Source organism: Rattus norvegicus, chromosome 16 (genome assembly GCF_036323735.1).
Source record: "Rattus norvegicus strain BN/NHsdMcwi chromosome 16, GRCr8, whole genome shotgun sequence".
In the NCBI taxonomy this organism is placed as follows: domain Eukaryota; kingdom Metazoa; phylum Chordata; class Mammalia; order Rodentia; family Muridae; genus Rattus; species Rattus norvegicus.
Genome location: NC_086034.1, coordinates 34132053 through 34154205, shown reverse-complemented (window position 1 = coordinate 34154205; position 22153 = coordinate 34132053). Strand labels below are relative to the sequence as shown.

At 40.0% G+C, this 22153-nt stretch overlaps 2 protein-coding genes across 8 annotated transcripts in view; one reads left to right on the top strand and one right to left on the bottom strand.

Moving 5' to 3' along the window:
- Positions 1–16202, bottom strand: part of Clcn3 (chloride voltage-gated channel 3) — a 72981-nt gene extending 56779 nt beyond the window's left edge. Inside the window, exons 1-2 of one of the 3 annotated variants that reach the window (NM_053363.3) lie at positions 15747–16202; positions 6806–6981 (exon numbers count right to left, since the gene is read on the bottom strand). In NM_053363.3, the coding sequence (NP_445815.2) occupies positions 6806–6965 (160 nt within the window). In that variant the 5' untranslated portion in view covers positions 6966–6981; positions 15747–16202. The remainder of the gene's footprint in view (positions 1–6805; positions 6982–15746) is intronic. The other 2 variants (XM_039094868.2, XM_039094870.2) reach the window with 2 other exon arrangements.
- Positions 16203–16787: 585 nt separating this feature from the next.
- The window catches only part of Nek1 (NIMA-related kinase 1), a 128327-nt gene continuing 122961 nt past the window's right edge, over positions 16788–22153 (top strand). For 4 of the 5 annotated variants that reach the window (XM_063275222.1, XM_063275218.1, XM_063275216.1 and 1 more), the window contains exons 1-2: positions 16788–16923; positions 20835–21099. The gene's annotated coding sequence lies outside the window, so the exon portion shown is untranslated. Of the gene's footprint in view, positions 16924–17935; positions 18765–20834; positions 21100–22153 lie in introns of those variants that run through there. The other variant, XM_039094360.2, reaches the window with a different exon arrangement.

Genomic DNA, 22153 nt, shown 5'->3' with positions numbered 1-22153 from the left:
ACTTCAAATTGGGCTTTTTTGTAGTTTGTTGTTCAAGGATTTGGGACAGTTATACATACAAAATGAGATATCTTGGGGTGAGATCTGAGTCTAAACACAAGACTCATTTATGTTTTAAACATATCTCACACACAAGGCTTAAAAATAATGTTATAGAACATTAAAATAATTTCATGGCATATAATTGTTTCTATATATGACAGCACAGAGGAGCTCAAAGAGCTTCAGATTTTGGATTTTTAGAATGGGAGGGTCAGCCTAGGCCATACAATCACGATGTCCTTGTAAAATTAGGGTTTTAATACAATAGGAAGCATCAGTGAATGTTATACCAAAAGCCACATAAAAATCTTTATATTTACTGTCTGAACTTTTACTGAAAAGCACTGTCTGGGACTCAAATTCAGGTCATCATGCTTTCATAGCAAGAACTTTAGTATCTGAGCCATCTCCTTAGACACACACACACACACACACACACACACACACACACACACACCCCTACCTGTTGTTATAAACAGAGACAGAGGTATAGTTCCCCTTAGAAAGTATGTTAGTCTGGTGTCTTAACACTTCATCATGGATAGAAGAGGGGTCTACAAGCTGCCACTCCCCGCTGAGGAATTAATGACAGTTAATGGTTGCTGTGTGAAGGTGTCATTTTTGTCCCCTGGTTAGCCACTGAGAAGTTATCTGTGATCCAGTAATATCCTCCCACTCGTGTTCATGTAAGGAAGCCTAATTGAATCAGTGGGTCTCACAAAAAGCAGAAGTGAAAGTTGGAGGAAGAATATTTGGGAGAGAAGGATTTCATTAGGAAAGGGAAGGAGTGTATAAGGAAAATAACTAAAATTAATTATACACATACTGGACATTTTGAATTATAAAACTGATATCAATACGGATTTTTTTAAAAGATTTATTTATTTATTATATATAAGTACACTGTAGCTATCTTCAAACACACCGGAAGAGGGCATCAGATCTCATTACAGATGGTTTTGAGCCACCATGTGGTTGCTGGGATTTGAACTCAGGACCTCTGGAAGAGCGGTCAGTGCTCTTAACCGCTGAGCCATCTCTCCAGCCCAATACAGATATTTTCAAGTAATATTTAAACATATTTTTGAGTTGTAAAGTTCATACACTGATACAGAGCCTTCCCTGTTACAGGATATTTGACTATTGTACAGAAAAACCCTAATTATTAGCGAAATATAAAAACTTAAATAGATACTGCATTGGTCAGATGCAGTTAGGTGTGTCCTGGGTGTGCCTCTAAAAGCTTCCCTAGATAAGAATGGTAAAGAATGCAAAGTCCCCGCCTAGTTTAAAGTGCTCGGAGATGTCAGGTGATCCGTACTCTGTGACCTGAGGCAAAGTCAGCTGGACAGCCTTGGGTACTCCACCATAAAGGTGAAATGATTCAGCCCCTACAGACTTGGCTTGTTGGCTTGGAGCCCACCCGCTACGACAGTGACAAGGTTCAGGCTGACAACTGGACCTTTGATATCTTCCTCTCCTCCTCCCTCCCTCCCTCTTTAAAGTAGGAGCTCTGGGTAAGAGAAGCAGCCAGCAGGACAGGTAAAACTATATTCAGGTAAAGAGAGCTAAGGAGCCCTCTTAGGTTTGTAGGAGCTCACGAGAAAAGTAGAATAGCTTGGTAGAATGACACAGGTAGAAAGAAGTTCCTAAAGAGTTCAGTTGAAGGATCCAGGCTTGTACCTCGGTATCCTGTACACAGTTCAGAAACTAAAGTCACCACGCTGAGCTAGCAGGTTTTTCACCTCCTGTGTCTTCACTGGTATAGTATTAGTAATCTAAACAGTTACATATTATAATTCCTAATCCTTTCGGAACCAAAGGGAAACAGAATCAGGAAACTCTCCTGCTTTCTGCTAACCATAGGCAGTCACAGCCAAGGCATAGGCACACTGTAAATATTATACAAATTATCTTCAGGTTAAACATAAAAATAAATTGTTTTTAAATGAGTCCCATGCCCAAAAAATTTACATATATATATGCAAATACTGACTGATCCCAGCCCAGCTATAAAAACTCTGAAATGTGGTCTTAAGCATTTCAAGTAAAGACTATTCAGCCTATAATGGGGAAATGATGGTGCCTGTATTCCAATCCCAGACTGCATATGTCCCAAAATATTTCAACAATTAAAGCATCTTATATTTGTATTTTAGTGTTTCTGAAATATTTTAAAGTTTATCTATGCAGAGGAAATTAAGACAATTAGGAGTAAACATTCTCAACTCTAACATTCAGTTTCACACAATCTAAAAACCTCAAGAGATCCCGCCAGATAAGCATTTAAGACAAGAAAAAATATATACATGCACTCTATTTTAAACATCACAATTAATCAGCAACACAAAGCAAGTGCCACAGATTAATCTCCTTACGCCCACAGCTGCTCAGGGTTCACTCCACCATTCTCAGGACTGACTTCACCTGAAGAGCACACTGGCTAAGAGTGAGTCTAAGGTCCTACTGATGGCGGCGCTTCATTGGTAAGGATGCTAGACTCATACGGTCTTCCTCAATGAATCCAACTCTGGCCACAAACGCTTGCCCCCTTCCTGTGACTTCCAATGTTTCCCTTTTCCAAAGAGTTTTAATTGGCTAAAATGATTCACTCAAATTAGCTGCACTTACTATAGATACAGCCTAATTTTTTGGCCTTTCATTCACATTTGTTACTGATACTAATAGTCACTATTCAATGATACTTGTATTTTTGGTAACTAAGTGTTCTAGATTACTTTAGTATTTAATTTGAGCAGACTTCATTCTTGACATTAGTAAACACATTTCTTAAAAGATTTATAAACGATACAAAACCAGCTGTCTCAAGATGAAGTCCTGAAGCAGGTTTTCTCTTATGACTTAAGCCTATTCCAGTTCTAGACCTATATCCTTTTCACTAGAAATACAGGAAATGTAACTGATACCTTATTTGCATGCTGTCATAAAAGGAATTTGCTCATACTAGGATAAAGAGTCTAGGGCTGGAGAGATGGCTCAGTGGTTAAGAGCACTGACTGCTCTTCCAGAGGTCATGAGTTCAATTCCCAGCAACCACAGGGTGGCTCACAACCATCCGTAATGAGATCTGGTGCCCTCTTCTGGCCTGCAGTCACATATGCTGACAGAATGCTGTACATAAAATAAATAAATAAATCCAAAAAAAAAAAAAAAAAGTAGCAAGAGACCTCCCTGATTAATATTCTGGGGTTGGGGATTTAGCTCAGTGGTAGAGCGCTTGCCTAGCAAGCACAAGGTCCTGGGTTCGGTCCCCAGCTCTGAAAAAAAAGAAAAAGAAAAAAAGAGTCTAGCATATTCAAGCAGAAAGAACACACACACAAAAAACCAGAAAGAGCCACTATTAACTGATTCTCTACCATTAGTCAGCTATTCTTTCAATGCCCCGATTTACATCATTTGTGTAAAGATCCTAAGGCACCCAGTTCCCAGAGCACTACCCAATGACTGCTATCTTTAATAGGAAGACGTGAGCCGTGCAGAGGCTGATTTGCCAAAAGTTCCAGAATAAGCTGAGCCAGGGTGTAAAGCCAAGTCTCCACCTTGAAGGCTCCTGACATCACTGACACGCATGGTAAACATTACTGGGACTTTCTAGTGATTGGGGGTTTTATGCTGTTTGTGTTTGGTGGGTCTTTGTCTTGGGAAACTAAACAGATGGTCATGAAAAAATATTTATTCTCAATTGCTTGTTCTACCATTTACTGTCGCCACTCTTTAGATACACAAAAATGAGATCTCTCCTCACATTTTTCTGAATTCATGATCGTAGATAAAAGGTTCCTGCTTCTTCCAAACACCCACCCCCATTCTGCTACTGTTGAAGATCACATCAACTACATTGAAAGAACACTGTCTTCCAAAAGGACATTCCCTGTAGTCCTTCATGCATTACTTCCCCTTGTACAACAATCTTAACAATTCAAAGGTGTATTAAAATAAAACTCACTGGGACTGTGAGATGGTTCGGTGGGTAACGCACTTATCACCAAGTCCGATGACCTGAGTTATATTCCCTCTAACCTATATGGACAGAACTGCATTGCCAAGTTATCCTCATTTCCACATGTGGCAACATGGCATTCATACACACACACACACACACACACACACACACACACACACACACACGCACACACACTAAATACATGCTACAAAACGTCTTTAAAAGAAAAGAAATTTATTTTTGAGACATAGCATTTAGAGTAGCTAATATCAAGCTTAAAATATGCAATTAACTTTGAGGACAGAATTTATAGAGAAAATAAGAGTATCTGCATCCCCAAAGGGCATTCCAACTTCTTCCTTAACACATTCTTAATTTTACTTGGTTGGCAACATACCTAGGTCCATCAAAGGAATCATGACTGTTCTAACTAGTCAGTAATGTCATTTCCTTTGCCAGGGGCTGGTCTTAGTTTGGGCATGTTCTGGTCAGTGACATACAAGGACGTCTATTGGTGGGTTCAGGTAGTGGAAAATGATCCTCTCTCTCTCCTTTCTCCTCCTAAGTCTGAGTAAAGGCATCACTAGCACTTGAGGACAGAGTGGGAACATGAGAAGTGCTAGATCCCTCTCCTGTTCCCTCTACTTCCCTGAGTTAATTTTACACCCCACATATAGAACCAAAGAGATAAAGAGAGAAAAAAAAGGGGGGGAAGGTTGTTCATTTCACCCAATTTCTCAATTTATGAATGCACATAGTTTAGTATATAAGTTACAATAAAAACCACTTTTAAATTAGGCAGAAAAATCAGCAACTCTAAGAAAGCAAATGGCTAATAATGCAAAGTACTGTCTTTTTCTATCAAAGAGTCTGGAGGGAATAATCAAAATGTAGCACCTCTCCATGATCAAGCTTCTGTTCCTGCTTCAGCTCCTGCCCTAGTTTCCCTGTATGATGGACTGTAGTCTTGAGGTTGTAACAAGCCCTTTCCTCACCAAGGTGTTTTTGGTTGGCATTTTATCATAGCAACAGAAAACAAAGCAGAACAGGGAGATACTAGTAAAAACTAGTATGAAAAATCTGAGGGTGAAAAAATCAAGTCACATTTAAGTTTAAGTCTCTCTAATACCTCAACCAGGCTATTATTAACACATAGAAAAGAATACCTAAGTATATCCTGCTTAAGCAAATCTAACTACAAAACATACACATGTGCTGAAGTTTGACAGGAAAGGGGGCAAAGACTTGAGAAGCGTACGGGAGAACAAAGCCCAGGAAACACACAGGGAAATACAGCTACTTGGTCCATCTACAGAGGTAACACTGCAGCTAGTTTCAACTGTGAGGTTTTGGCTTTTCTGTGTTTCCATTTCTTTACTTTTTCATCATTTTCATGTGCATATATCCCCTAACTGGAGTAAATATTTTGCTGCATTATTGCTTAATCTGACAGTAAATACTCAGTTAATATTATAGGAAATTGCCAAACTGTCTTCCAGACTGTCCGTCATTTTAACTGAGAATTGCTTGTCTTGGTACTGGACCAACCAGTTGTGCATATGGGAAAAATCAAATCTGAATTCTTATTTACATTACCACAGTTAAATACAAGCAGATTCCAGATCTAAATCTGGAGAATACTATTTTTGATCCCCTGAAATATTAGACATCTTAATTTTGAAATAACAACATTTGGCTATGTATACATCTCTATCCTAGTCTCAGCACCTGGCATTACGTACCATCACACCCAGTTCAGAAGAATTATAAACAAGAACACAAAATAAGAATAAAGAAAATTACTAACAAGATTTCATCGGAACCAATGACTTCACCAAAAGGTCTTGAGAAAATGAAACTACATACTTCAGAGTAAGAGGAACCATTTGCAATGACTGTATCTGACAAATGAGAACATATAACATGTTTCTATAAAATAGACAGTGATCTGACACTTCTGGAGGCAACCTAAAAAGCCAAGTCAACATAAAGAAATGCATCTCAAGCCATCAAATATAAGCTAAAAATGAGAGACCTCTGTACGCACTGAGCAGTTATAATGTTTCAAACCATCAAAACTACGCTTTGGTAAAGATGCCAACTAAACTTTCACACTGCAGACAGACACAAGCATAACTCCAAACATCAGATCGTCTCTGACAGTCCCTGGTGACACTGAAACAGGAACTCTAGATGTATGCACTCACACTAAGCATAACTCACAATGAGGTACAGTACCTTTACTAAAACCCATGCACTTACATATTCTCACAGTACAAAAATACCAGAGACAAAATTTCATATATTATGACCCCATTACAGAAAGTGTAAATAACCTGCTAAACCAATCTAAACGGACATCAAGTAACAGTCATCTTTTAGAGTAAGAAGAAAGGATTCTAGGGAGTGTTTCTTAACTAAAGGATTATATAACTTGTTTATTTTACATTCATTTATTCTCACAAGTATGATGTAATGATTGCATAGCTCTCTGAATTATACTTAAAAGTTTAAAAAGTTTATACTTATAGAAAAGTTTATACTTAAAAAAATCAAAAATTTATTCCAATGTTAGAAACTTAGGAGGTAGTAAAAATATTTTAGCATAATACTGTAAAGATGCTAAGGCCACTGAGATGTATACTTTTAAATGGTTAGGTTTAAGTCACCTGAATTTACCTTGGCTTTAAAAAGTTACCCCAAATGTCAGTCTCAAAAGAAAAAAAAAAAGAAAAGAAACGAAACTATATCTATTGGTATGCTCGTGACTACAGTTCTCAGTTGTCATGCTGAACTTACCAGCTGCTGTGTCACCGTCTAACAAATTGTCGTCTTCGGAAGTCTGAAAGTCCATAATAGCACCTGCTCCATCTAGGAGCTCCTCATCGCTACTCGCGCTCGTTATGCTGTTGTAGCTGTTTCTATAGTAGCCTCTATGGAACAGCTGCTCAGACTCCATGTAGCTGGCTGCTTATCTGCAAAAAAGGGGAAAATGGCTTCAACATTTTCCCAACATACGACAAAAATCCTGGATTCTAACATCACAAAATGAAAGCTACTGAGCTATTGTGTTTGTATTAAAAAGTACTAAGTCTATCCACTGTAACAACTGCTACCGCTATGATGCTGACTGTTCAGGGATGGTTTAATTCTCTCTTCTCACTCTGCAGGTGTAAAAAAGAAAGAAAAACTCCTTGGAGCGGTGCTGTAAGACAGTATCCAAGATCTGCTGAATGAAAATGGATCAAGGGCAGAGATGCCTTTAGGGTGTGCAGCTTACTACGCAGTCACTTGCATAGTACGCAGACTGCACAGAGCTTTGCAGGGTAGAACCTCACAGGGATGAAACAAGTGGCTGAAATGCCAGGCCCTCTGTGGATTTTACTGCAGGCAAGCACCACCTAATTTCTAAACTTAGCATTATAACTTAAAAAATTACAATCAAATTAAAATAATTCAATTATTTAGATCCCAGGGTCAAACACTAACGAGGAAAATTGAAAATAGTTAAAAATTTTTATTTTTCCAAAGCAGGTAAAACCAAATTATTTTTTCCTTGTTTTTACTCTGTATACCAAAAATAATACTCCTAAACTACTTTTTAATACATCTACTCCCATGCTTATCACCAAAATGATAAGTTAATATAAATATGTTGACATTGGCTTTAGACCTGAAAAGTACATGTGTGGAACTAGACCAACCATAGATGTAGTCAAACCAGTAAGGCTTGTAAAGCAAGACTGGTTAGAAAGTCACAGAAGTACACACAGATCTTGAAAGAAAGGTTCCCAGACTCCAACCAAGACTCAAGATGGCCTTGACACAATCTCACCTAATTGGGACTTTTCTTTCTGCACACAAAAAAACATAGCAGTGCCTAACAACAAAAGCATTCAGAAAATACAGCTGTGGGTTTTAAAAACAAGCAAAAAATTACTAAATAATAGCTATCTTTTAAAACTAATTTATAATTCCCTCAAAGATTACGCCATGCGAGGTGACAGTCTGAAAGCTGTTTGAAAGCGCTAGTCTCTTTTCAACTTCCAGCACAATGACCACAACAGAATATAGGCAATAAATACCCAGCTTCTGACTCAGCTGAGATCAAAGAGAAATGCACCCAGTTTCCAACACAGGCAGACCCCTCAGCAACAGTAGTAAGCTAGTCTTGAAATCTGCAACATTGTTTTATTATTTCTCCTACCAAGACAACCCATTCTAATATTGTAAGAGTGTTAATACATTACTTAAAGCAAGTTTGTAACACACACATACATATATATATACATATATATATATATACCATATATATATGGTAGCTTTAAGCATACTTCCCGAAGTTATTAAGATTACACTCCCAGAGATAAAGCCTAGTGTACTATTATAAATTTCTAATGATCGGGGTATAAGTACCCTGTCTGTCCCTAACTTGATCTTTGTACTGCAGTCAGCCTTTAAAAGTCTGACTAGTAATCTCTCCCTATGGCATATATTAAAATATTTCGTTTTTCACAGTACTTAGGAGACAAACTTCTTTCCTTTCCTCCATCTTTATTAAATTGGGTATTTCTTATTTACATTTCAATTGTTATTCCCTTTTCCGGTTTCCAGGCAAACATCTCCCTAACCCTCTCCTTCCCCTTCTAGATGGCTGTTTCCCTCCCCATCCTCCCCCCATTACCACCCTACCCCCAACAATCCTGTTCACTGGGGGTTCAGTCTTGGCAGGACCCAGGGCTTCCCCTTCCACTGGTGCTCTTACTAGGATATTCATTGCTACCTATGAGGTTGGAGCCCAGGGTCAGTCTATGTATAGTCTTTGGGTAGTGGCTTAGTCCCTGGAAGCTCTGGTTGGTTGGCACTGTGGTTCATATGGGGTCTCGAGCCCCTTCAAGCTTTTTCAGTCCTTTCTCTGAATCCTTCAACGGAGGTCCCGTTCTCAGTTCAGTGGTTTGCTGCTGGCATTCGCCTATGTATTTGCTGTATTCTGGCTGTGTCTCTCAGGAGAGATCTATATCCGGTTCCTGTCAGCCTGCACTTCTTTGCTTCATCCATCTTATCTAGTTTGGTGGTTGTATATGTATGGGTCACATGTGGGGCAGGCTCTGAATGGGTGTTCCTTCAGCCTCTGTTCTAATCTTTGCCTCCCTATTCCCTTCCAAGGGTATTCTTGTTCCTTTTAAAGAAGGAGTGAAACATTCGCATTTTGGTCATCCTTCTTGAGTTTCATGTGTTCTGTGCATTTAGGGTAATTCAAGCATTTGGGCTAATAGCCTTATCAATGAGTGCATACCATGTGTGTTTTTCTGTGATTGGGTTACATCACTCAGGATGATATTTTCCAGTTCCATCCATTTGCCTATGAATTTCATAAAGTCATTGTTTTTGATAGCTGAGTAATATTCCATTGTGTAGATGTACCACATTTTCTGTATCCATTCCTCTGTTGAAGGGCATCTGGGTTCTTTCCAGCTTCTGGCTAGTATAAATAAGGCTGCTATGAACATAGTGGAGCATGTGTCTTTGTTATATGTTGGGGCATCTTTTGGGTATATGCCCAAGAGGTATAGCTGGGTCCTCAGGTAGTGCAATGTCCAATTTTCTGAGGAACCTCCAGACTGATTTCCAGAATGGTTGTACCTGTCTGCAATCCCACCAACAATGGAGGAGTGTTCCTCTTTCTCCACATCCTCACCAGCATCTGCTGTCGCCGGAGTTTTTGATCTTAGTCATTCTGACTGGTGTGAGGTGGAATCTCAGGGTTGTTTTAATTTGCATTTCCCTTATGACTAAAAATGTTGAACATTTCTTTAGGTGTTTCTCAGCCATTCAATATTCCTCAGCTGTGAATTCTTTGTTTAGCTCTGAAACCCATTTTTTGTCTTTTTTTTTTTTCCTGGAGTTGAGGACCGAACCCAGGGCCTTGCAAACGCTCTACCACTGAGCTAAATCCCCAACCCCTGAACCCCATTTTTTAATAGGGTTATTTGTCTCCCTGCAGTCTAACTTCATGAGTTCTTTGTATATTTTAGATATGAGCCCTCTATCTGTTGTAGGATTGGTAAAGATCTTTTCCCAATCTGTTGGTTGCCGTTTTGTCCTAACAGTGTCCTTTGCCTTACAGAAGTTTTGTAGTTTTATGAGCTCCCATTTATCGATTCTTGATCTTAAAGCATAAGCCATTGGTGTTTTGTTCGGGAAGTTTTCTCCAGTGCCTATGTGTTCTAGATGTTTCCCCACTTTTTCTTCTATTAGTTTGAGTGTATCTGGTTTGATGTAGGGGTCCTTGATCCACTTGGACTTAAGCTTTGTACAGAGTGATAAGAATGGATCAATCTGCATTCTTCTATATGCTGACCTCCAGTTGAACCAGCACCATTTGCTGAAAATACTATCTTTTTTCCATTGGATGGTTTTTGGCTCCTTGGAGACAAACTTCTTTTTTTTTTCAGAGCTGGGGACCGAACCCAGGGCCTTGCGTTTGCTAGGCAAGCGCTCTACCGCTGAGCTAAATCCCCAACCCCGGAGACAAACTTCTTAACCAAGTAGAAAAAGCTGTTGGCTGGTAGTCCTTGCCTAGTTCCCAGTTTCATTCTGTAATGTGTACTTTCTGGAGACTCTAGACCACTGATTTTTTTCCATCTCCCAGTCCCATCAGGATTCTTCCTTCCTCCTGGTCCAAGACCTTCAGTATACCGCCTATCTGGAACATTCCCTCTCTTCTTCATCTAACTTTGCTACTCATTCTTCAGATCTCACACCAAGTATCTATTAATTATCTAGGCACATGGCACATTCTTGTAGCCTCAGCTCCTCAGAAATCTTAAACAGGATTATCTAGAGCTCAAGGCCAATCCGGAACTTAGACCATCTCAAAGCATCAACAACTGACAAATGAAAGTACTCCTTTAGTTAGTGAGTACATCTCTCTAGCACTACATTAACTTGACAAAAGTACATGTATTAAATATGAGCCAATATGGTTCAAGAGCTATTCTCTCCACTGAAGATGAGAAATTTGAGACACAAAACTTTTAAATAGCCAACGTCATGCAAGTAGTTTTTTTAAAAAAAGAAAAAATAAAGGCTACCATAGAACTTGAGTCAAATTTCACCTACATCAAATTTTTCTATTGATTTTTACAGCTCTCTCTGTATAGCAGTGACCACACTTGTATGGGATTTTATTAGTTTGCTAACCTTCTGATCTAGAATGTATCGTGTGTCCTAGTACTGTTCACTTTTCCTTTTTCATTAAAGTTAATGGTTAGTAAAGTATGTGACATATGTATACAATTTAAAGGTTGTTGCTGTTGTTTGTGAAATGGTCTCATTTATAGGCCAGGAGAGTCTACCAGATAATAAAAATATTTAATTTTGATTAAGTTCAATTCATCAATTTTCCTATGGATACCACTTTGGTTGTTAAAACACATAAATACTTTGCTAGACCTATTTCCCAAAGACCCTGCAAGCTAGTAACTTAAAACGATTTTTATGGTTCTCAATAAAGTTTTGTTTCTCCTATAAAAGTATCTAAGCAGAACTGAAGCTAATGCCTAAACTCCAAAGGTATGTCAGTCAACTGTATGTCTGACTAGTAAGTTAAACAGAGAAAAAATAGGTCACAATCTGGTGAAATAGGTAAATGAAAACCCTCCATCACCAACCAGGAAGGAGGAGCACAAGTCTCCAGAACAATGAGGACAGAGATGGGAAAGCCATCTACAGGTAAGAGCATTTCCATTTCAATATTTTTTACAAGTAAGGCACAAATACCTTTCTACAATTTATTGGTCAGAGAAGCCCCAGAGGTCTCCAGAACACAAGCTACTGCCACTGCCCTTGGTTCCCCACCATAATTTCAAGGTCCTATCGATGAAGACAGCATACACTTTGGCTGCAGAACACTGAGCAATTAATCTCAACCTGAGCAGTAAACTTCCTCCCTGACAACTAGTTTTCATAGTGTTGGAAGGTGTTAAGCAAGTTACTTCTGTAAAGAAGACATCGATGGTCTTACCCAGCACTGCATACTGCAAAACCAGCTTAATAGGCAAAATGTGCTCACTGGGACACTGTTTCTCTGCACAGTCCTGGGTGTCCTGGAACTTGCTCTGTAGAGCAGGTTGGTCTTAAACTCAGAATCTGCCTGTGTTTAATGCCAGCATTCAGAAAGCAGAGGCAGACAAATTGTGAAATCGGGACAAGTCTGCTCTATACAGTAAGTTCCAGGCCAGCTAGTGCTACATACCTTCTCTAAAAAAATAAAATAGAACTATTTATCTCCTTTCAAACACAGTGACTTTCAGTAGATCCAGACATGCTGAGCATTTAAAGGATATATTATAAAAACTGATTTCTGGGGCTGGAGAGATGGTTCAGTTGTTAAGAGCACTGACTACTCTTCCAGGGTTCCTGAGTTCAAATCCCAGCAACTACATGGTGGCTCACAACTATCTGTAATGAGATCTGAAGCCCTCTTCTGCTGTGTCTGAAGACAGTTACAATGTACTTACATATAATAAATAAACATTTTTTATAAAGTTGATTTCTATCAGAAATATAAGTAAAATTCTAAGTATTCTCATTTTGATAAAATAAAAAGGCAAAAATTTTATTCTGCATAAGTCATGTTTCAGTAGATTATTAAAGTCCACCAACTTTCAGGAGCAGTGTAAATCATCAGTGTAAAAAACACAAGGGGCTGGAGAGATGGCTCAGTGGTTAGGAGCACTGACTGCTCTTCTAAAGGTCCTCAGTTCAATTCCCCAGCACCAACCATCTGTAATGGGATCTAATGCCCTCTTCTGGTGTGTCTGAAGATAGCTACACTGTACTCATACATAAAATAAATCTTTAGGAAAAAAAAAGAAAGAAAAAACGAATACTGGTTGCTTTTCCAGAAGTCCTGAGTTCAATTCCCTGCACTCACAGGGCGGCTTACAACTATCTGGCAGCCTCTTCTGGTACGCAGACATACATGCAAAGCATCTATATATGTAAGACACAAAATTTTTTATGAAGTTAAAAGTTTAAAAGCACCAGATACAGTAGGATTCGTTCTATAGGGTGTGGACAAAAGAGCAAGAACAATGGAGAAGAGTGTTTCTCATTAGATTCACTTGATTATTAAGACAGACTATTTTATGTTCCAACATAAGACAATAATCTGTTTCTCCCAAAAGTAACAGTACTTCGTATTTATCATTATTGTTCATTTAGCATGTCAAAACTGCACCTTATATTTTTTTTCAAAGAACAAAAATACTAAATAGTTAGTTCCCTGAAGAATATTTCCTAAACTTACAAATCCTTTTAGGCTTCATACTATTACTCACTAGAGCAAAGATATGAACCTAAGTGTCCATCACAGATACAGTGTAAAAAAAAAAACCACTGCATGGTCTCATGTTGGATCTAAAGATCTAATTCAAAAGCAGGTAGCAATGGTGGTTCTCAAAGATGGAAGGCTGGAAATGGGGGTGGGGTAGTGGGTCTAGTCAAGGGCACAAGGTTTCAGTTATGTGGGCAATTAGTGACCTACTTAACGTACAGCACAATGACCCCAGCTACACGATCACTTGTGTGTGTCCTCAAACACAAGCATATGCACTAAAAACAAACAGATCTATGTGGATTTGACTTAATGTTGCCACAATATACACTTTTATCAAAGTACCTCAAATATACACACACAATTACAGTTTGTAAATTAAAACAAAAACAAGCATCCAGAAAAAGGAAGATTAAACACTACATAATTTTTAAAAGGGAAAAAAAAGTCACACACAACTGTAAGGCTCATTGATAAGGAAAAAGATAAAACAATAATCCAATTCAAAAGCTGCTATGGAAGACTGAGACTTTAAAAGACAGAATGGATCCAACTGCTCCTGTAAGAACAGGGAGAACTGACTGACTGATTTCCCTCTCAGCTGCAGCAAATCTCTCAGTTCCAGCAATGGCTGAGGCAGGAGGGGGTCTTCCTTCACTTTATACCTAACCAAGCAACACTTATCTTCAGGAATCAAAGGAACAGTCTTATAAACAAACATGAATGTGCACAGAAAGCCATAAAATGTATTAACGCAAAGGACTGGCTGCTCTTGTTAAAAACAACACTCACAAGAGTTTCTGCAATGGAACTATGGTGCCAGGACTCTCTTTCCAACGCTTCAGTAGAATGTCACCTAGTGGGGCTTGCAGGACCCTGCAACCATTGAGGATTGAAAGCAGGAGCTCGGGGATGACACTGCTGAGCTCGGTCTGGCACTTGGTGCTGTGGGACCTTAGGAATGATAGTCAATTCTCTCTCAAGTTTCCACACTTGTTAAACGGACAAAGTCAGTGTATTTACTTTATGAGATTCGGGAAAAATGGGAGGGTGGGGAGGGAGAAAGCGAATGCACTCTATTTGCACGTAGTGTATGCATCATGTTGGAAGTGTCTGCTGACAATTCTGACCACAAAGCAAGAAGGAATTCTATGAAGCAGTCAGCGGTCAAAGCCCTCAGGATGCTGCTTTGATATATGACCCACCACAGAGATCAAATCTGGCTTCCGGAGAGGTCTGAAAATTAGTACCAGCATGTCACAACAGGAAACAGAAAGCCTATCACCAACATGACCTGGACACTTGCCATTTTTTCTACCAAAAAACCCCAGAACTTTAACAAATCTGTTCTTCTGAACTACATAGATTCAAAACCAAATTAATTCTTTAAAGCTTTAATAAGGTACATAGGCAGCACTATTTCCAAGTAATGGCCCACGTTATTCATACTGACCTCTTAAAATCATTTGAGCTGCCACTCAAAGAAAGGCTTTGAAGTAAGTAGAAGGAAAGGAAGGAGTGGGGATTGAATGGTATCTGGGATAAATTCTGCAAACACCATATAAACATTCAATTTGAGAAAATACCCATAAGTTATACACCTGAATTTAAAGCCATTAGAAAAAACAAAAACAAAACCCACATCAGCAGAAGGAACACCTTTCAAAATTGCTCAACAACATCCACATAAGCATTAAACTTCTTGTATACACTCCCGAACTGAAAGAACAGTTTTTTAGTATTTACAAAAGCATGTAAAACTGATCCAACGAAAATAACCATCTAAATTCTTCATGGGTAAGAAGTACATCTACAAAGTGTCAATTATATATCAGCCACAGTGATAGTGCAGGACTATCGAAAAAAGTTTTCAGGACTGAATTTTTAAATTTTATACTCGCATACATGGAAAACTATTAAAAGGTATGGTCACCATTCGTCCAATTGTCAAGAGTCATCATTTTCAAAATGGAAATCTCGGCCTACAATTAGAACATACCCGATGAATATGCAATTAACTTCCTTGTGCTCTAATTTTAAATGCCGCACTTTAAATAAAGCACGCCAGACGAAAAGTTCTCTAAAGTAACTTCTGCTTCAACAAGTTTACTACCAAAACGCAAATATTTGCACAAAAATGATTTGATAAACATAAGTCTAAAGGCCAAAAGAATAAATAAAATAACCTAAACGTTTTTAAACTTGAGCAAACTGTAAATTCAAGATTAATTCTGTGCTGGTACCTAGTTTTAATTCTACTTATAGGTCTTTTGAAGGTTCCGGGAGGAAACAAGATTTTTAATGGGCTGGACAGCAGGTAGGTAGGTACCTCGGTGGGAACGCCAGAGCCTGGTCTCGCGGTCCACCGTCAAGGAGTGAACCTGACAGCTGGCGACTCACCTTGCAGCTCAGAGGCATAGCAAGCTCGGCGGCTGGTGGATGCGCTGCCTGTGGACCCCGCATCTGCTTGAGATCCCGCGCCAGCCGCCCCGGGAGCTTCACCGGGACACGGCTGCCGGGTGGCCACCCCGGCGGACTTCACTGCTACCCGGCTTTGGGAAGAGGTTACGTAAATGCGGCCAGGTGGGACTGGCGGAGGCTGGTTTCGGGGTGAAGTTCAATCCTCCGGCTCTAGCGGGCCCTCTAGTCAACCTGCCTCTGCCCCGACTTGAGTCTCCGGGTTCACAGCGCTTTCAAAGGACTACAGGGCAGCCGCGCTCCACCTCGGGAGGAAAGTAACCCGGTTCTCACGCCTCCGCCCACTCCAGCCTCATCCTCCGGACGGCGGGCCCGCCCCGAGCGCACCGGCACTGAGCTGGCAGCAGAGCGATCCCGACCGGACCGGCCCTGACCCGCTGAACTGGAAGAGAAGCTGCAGGAGTCGGAGCCCGACAGGTGCGTCGCACGCGCGTGACGTCACCGCGTTGACGTGAACGGCCGCTCGGCGTCCGACCGTCCCAGCATTTCCTCCCACGGCCGCACAGGGTGGCACATCTGCGCCTATTGGTCGGAATGCAACGGTGGGCATGACCAGGGCGTGGCAGAGAGAAGACTCCTTGGGCGAGCCTCGAAGGCTGCTCGAAGCCGCCGTGATGGACCTGTTTTCACGTCGCTCACGTCCTCCCTAGCCGAGAAGGCGCTTTCGGAAGCGAGCGGTCGCCGGCATCGTGGCTAAGCCTGGCTTCCTCTCAGTCCTACCTGGACCGAAGCCGAAGCAGGCTGAAGCGAGCGTGTGAGCCCCGGATTCCAGACCCGCGTCTGATGCTTCAGGACCTGTGATGATGTGCAGTGTGTGTTAGGTGTCACCCAGCCTCACACGCCGTCATAGGTTATGTGCTTAACAAAAAACACCAGAGAGAAAATCCCGATGAACCCAAATTTAGACACCACTCATTTCAAAAAAAAAAAAAAAAAAAAAGAGGGTTCCACGTGGTCTTACATACTGAGTTCCTATCGCGTGTCACAATACACAGGAAACCTGTCCCCTTGCTCAAGGAGCTGTATTGTGACTCAGCAGGGGAGTGCATGTACAAATGCCTGGCCTCGGCCCGAGCTTGCCCAAGAGCCTGGTGAACAGGTAGGTGCAATGTTTATAACTGAACAAGACCTATGGGACAGTATGGCAGTCGCCACTGGGTGGCAGAACTAGACATGTCTCGGTTGAGTGTCTCAAGTGTATTTATATATCATCGAATGAATACTAATGTCCTCATATATTTACTGTCTTACATATATTAAAAGTGACGGGTTCTCACTGCCAACATGTAGCCTGATTCTTTTGCATAAGGAACATCTAGATTTTTATTTATTAAGCAGTAGTCATAGCCAATCGATCTGTTTTCTATAAAGATGACAGATTCCTTCTGTACTATTTTCTTTTGTGAAAGATCACTCTTTTAAGTAGACAAGAGAACTGTCTACTTGTACACTTGGTTTTTTTTGTAATACACAGTAATTTGTGAGAAAAAATATTTATTTTAAAACGTGTTGGGCACGGTTTATGGCATACCAGAAGCACTGTGTTCTACCTCCAGCTTGACAGAAGTAAAATATTTATTTCTGGTATACATCCAACTACACTAGTAGTTCTCAATTTCACTCTCCTCGCAGAAATAATTTTAACTGTTTCCAGATTAGCCGTAAGCCTTTCTGAAGCTCAGATAATGTGCTGTGTGGTAGCTTCATCATTTACACCTGAGAAATCACTTTCTTTGTGATTCCTCCTCTGAGATTATTATCAGAAAAATCCACTGACAACAAATCTCTTCGTTAGCAGACCTGAGTTGGAAGACAGCGTCAGGACATCCCTGGCACTGCAGTGTAAGTGCTATGGCATGGACCCTTGCACACTTGCTCCATCTCTTGTCCTATGGAAGGGAGCCTCCTTAACTGAGGAGCTTATGGACCCTTTAAGAGTGATCTTCTTATGGCAGAGATAATTCTCAATAAGGAATTTTTATACTTATAAAAAACAAACTGAAACCCCAGCCTGACTGTCAATATTCTTAGAGCTAATGGGAGTTTGTGCGACGATCCTGTTGCTATGCAGATGTATTCTATTAGAGTTCTAGAGGCTAAAATTCTGACACAGGTCTCACTGGTTAAAATCAAGGTTGGTCAGGTGGTTTCCTTCTAGAGGCCCTAGGGGAAAATCAACCTTGGTGCTTTTGTAGATAATTAGAAAACATTTGAATTTTCTCAGCTCCTTTACTCCATCTTCAAAGTCTTCGGTGATAGGCAGAGTCCTTCCCTAACCTAATTTATTGATTTAGGGATCAGACAGACAAGGGTGTCTTTGGGGGGAGGTAAAATATGCTACCAGTCCTGGAATACTTAATTCAGCTTTTTACAGCATAACATCTTAGTATACATTCTAATATACCGGAAATACTCAGAGACACAGAAAAGTAATTTATCTGCAAAGGTCGGTTTCTCTTTTAAGTTGGATTTTGCTGTTGGTAGAACTGAGCTAAAGCAGGAATAATAACCAAACCCTGTTAATATTTAGATTGGCTCTTCCCTCCCCATACCAGCCAACTAATTGGTTTAGGTCCCTAAGAAAGAAAAAGGAAAAAAAAAAAAAAGATGAACTCACACTGCAAGTGTATTTCTGCCAAATGTACCATAACCTGTCCATTAGTCTTCCTGGTACCTTGGCCAAAGGAAGATAAATAAATAGTGCCTACAACCTGCGAAAGGGCTAAGTCTTTCCCCATGTCAGTAGTTTTCCTGCTTTGAGAGTACCGGGTTGTATTTTTTAAAACCTGTCAAAAGAAGCCAAAAGAGCACCAGGAAGCACATGTGTTTCCTCTGGATTATTCCTTTTATGCTGCTATGGACTTTCCTTGAAATAAGAAACCAGGTGCACACATGCCTTCAGTCCCAGCACTTGGGAGGAAGACAGAGGCAGCGATCTCGGTGAGTTTGAGGGAAGCCTGTTCTAGAAAGAAGGGAAGGAAGGAAAGGGAAAGAAAGGAAGAAACCAGAGGCTACATGTAGCTTGGTGGTAGACCATTTGCCTAGTGTGGATAAGACCCTGGATTTCTATGTCCAGCACCACGCAAGAACAAAGCAAACCACAGGAGACTCTTAGCATAAGTCTACCTTTATGATTTTCTCCTGACACCAGCAGTCTTGAGGATGTAGTAAAATATGCCTCTTTCTCGTCCTTTGTCTTTTTTACCCCTAAGATAAATCCCGTTATCCTGAGCAGCTTTGCATGCCTGGTTACTTCTGAGGCCCGTGGAAAAGCAAAGAATTTTCTAGTCTTAGATGATTCTTTTCTACAAAATCCTGCCTTGCATCATAATACAACCATGTTGTCAAAAACAGTCATGAAATGATTCCTTTCTCATTTTGTGCAGCCAAAGCCTCAGTCTTTCAATAGTGCACGGAGGTGTAGCCTGTGACCCCAGCCCTGTCAAAGGGCTAAGTCTTTAGCTTAGGGGAGCAGAGATATGAGGCTTGCCACAAGTTTAAGGGCAGCCTGGTTACATATAGTTGGTATAGTGAATTCTAAACCAACCACGGGTACACAGGGAGACCCTATCTTGAAAAATATAAAAATGGATAAAATTTAAAAAATAAAACGAAAAACAAAAGAACACCCTGATATTGAATTGTGTAACAGTGTAAAGAGTTGGCGAGTTGGTGTCTCTTGTTTTGTTTCTGCTATTGTGCTATCATTGCCTCCCATGCCACACTATGAGTTGCTAAGGTTACAGGAGCATGCCACTACCCACCACGTCCAGCTTAGGTTCCTGGGCTCACACTCATTGTTAAGGTGCTTTTGCCCACTCAGCCATCTTGCTGGCAGTAGTATTTCCTCTAATAGGTGTTTGTTTCAAGAAGGTGCTACCCTCATGAGAGGTCTGCTCTCACAGACTATTTCCATAGCAAGTTGTTGTAAAGCAAGGTCAATTCTCTTGCTTTTTCTCCATGTACCTACCTGTTTCTGCTCTATTTCCATGTTAAGATGGAGTTTCTATATTATGACTAGCTAAATAATTTTTCCTTAAAAGTTACTCCCTGTCAGGTAGTCATTCTATAGCAACAACAGAAAATGAACCAAGACCTCTGTAAAGACCAGTAAAGACACTGAAGAGAAATATAGAAATAAATGCAATATAAATGGTAATATATGAAATATTCTATCTCCAGTCAGTGACAAAGGAATATCTAGTTTCCCTCCAAAAAGAATACAAAGATGGTTTTCATGTGGTAATTACAGGAAGTAATTTCAGATGAATTAAGGCTCTAAAGCAAAAGAAAATTTAAGTTATTTCATAACTGGGGATTGAGGATCTGCATGGCAAGAAAGGAGACAGACTGACAGGATTGACCATATGTAATTTAATTTTTCCATGGGGCCAAAGACACCATAAAGAAGACATTTTAGTGAGACGAGCAGAAAACATTAGTTTTTATTCCATGGCAAACTATTAGCTTCTTCATTTCATAAACAGATTACCTAATCTTTTTTATTATGTTTTATTTTGTTATGATTATGATTTTACTATGATTTGATTTTTATTATGATTATGATTTTATTTTATTATTATATTTTACTATGATTATTACTTTATTGTTTTATTTATCATGTGAGTGTACATATGTACATTATAAGCATTACCTGTGGATGTCAGAGGAAAACTTGTGAGAGTTCTCTTCTTCCACCAGCTAGGTCCTTGGGATTGAATTCAGGTCATTGAGATTGGCAGAATGCACCTTTACTGGCTGAGCCAACGCAGCACTAAACTGACTTCTAGTAGCACAGCCTATGAAAGGCAATCGAGGCAAAATCAAGACAAATACACAGGGACTATGAGTCCACTTCTAGACACATTTTGTATAAAGATAACCCAAGATATTGAACATAACTTCTAAATATGGTGGACATTGATTCTCACCCCAATAAATGTTGCCTCTCTGTATGCCTTTTTGTTTAAAACCAAAAACATGACCCAAATGACACCAGACTTTTTTTAGACCTAGGCTTCAAAAGGATTGGCAACTTCTGCCTTATTTGAAGGCAGCTGCTGTGGAAAAACCATCACTGATGTCACCATGCCGAGAGCAGTCATGTGAGGAGACTGGAAGACACCAAGGATCTTACCATGTGAATGAAGCTTTTGGGAGCATCAAGGGAACTGTAACCACTAACTGAGATGCTAAATGCATGATCTTCATCCAGGCTGTGGAGCAGCAGCAGAACTACAGGGTAGAACCATCGTTGAGTGCCAGTTCACATAATGTGAGGCCCCTAATTTTTAAAGATAATTTGCTATCCAACAATATGTATCCAAAGTATAGCAGTGCTAAAGTGGGAGATGCATACATACATACATACATACATACATACATACATACAAACAAACATTCATTTGACTTAGTAAACCTGCCTTTAGGAATCCCTTAGAAATAAAAGTGTATTAACACCATCAAAGAAACCTTTTTTTTACAGCAAATGGAGACCATCACAGAAAACCAGAAATGGGCACAGTACAGAAATCAACGGATTGTGGGGAGCACAACCCCAATGAATATATCTACATCCATGATTCAAAATATCTCAGAAGGGGATGGAAAGATTGTAAGAGCCAAAATTCCAGGAAGTCATCTATGAAATGGACTCTCCTAGAAATGGCTTTATAACAACTAGGACAATGGTAATATCAATGGACATGCTGGAGTGGGGAGCAGAAAATTTCAGTGGTGTTTCATCCCTAGACAATGAGCGACAGCTAATGACTGCTGGAGAATTACACTCTCCAGGGAAGAGCCCCTTGGTTGGATATTAAATATAGAGTGGTCAGCCTTGAAGCCATATACATACAATGAACCAAATAAGTTCTGTTTACATATATCTGTGCATACATACACGTAACAAGTATAATTAAAGAAGCCATCAAGTTGAGGGAATACATGGGAGGAGTTTGAGTGAGGGAAAGGAGGAGGAAGTGGTGTAATTTCATTTCAATTAACATTTTTTTAAAGTATACGATATGGTTAGAAACAAGTAGATTTTAATACATCCATATCATGAACTGTTTTTTGCAAGTGTGTTGTGTGTGGCATGTGTGTTTGAATCTATGGGCAAACACGGAGAGGTGTACATTATTATGTGCATATAGAAGCACAAAGATGACATAAGGTATCTTCCTCAGCTGCTCTCTGCTTTCTCAAGGGAAGGTCTCTTAGTGGTTATGGACTTCACCAATTCCAGCCAGCTTGTCCATGAATAATCTGTCTCTGCTGGGACACAGGCAACCAACAGGACTATCCAGTCTTTTTACATGGGTTCTAGA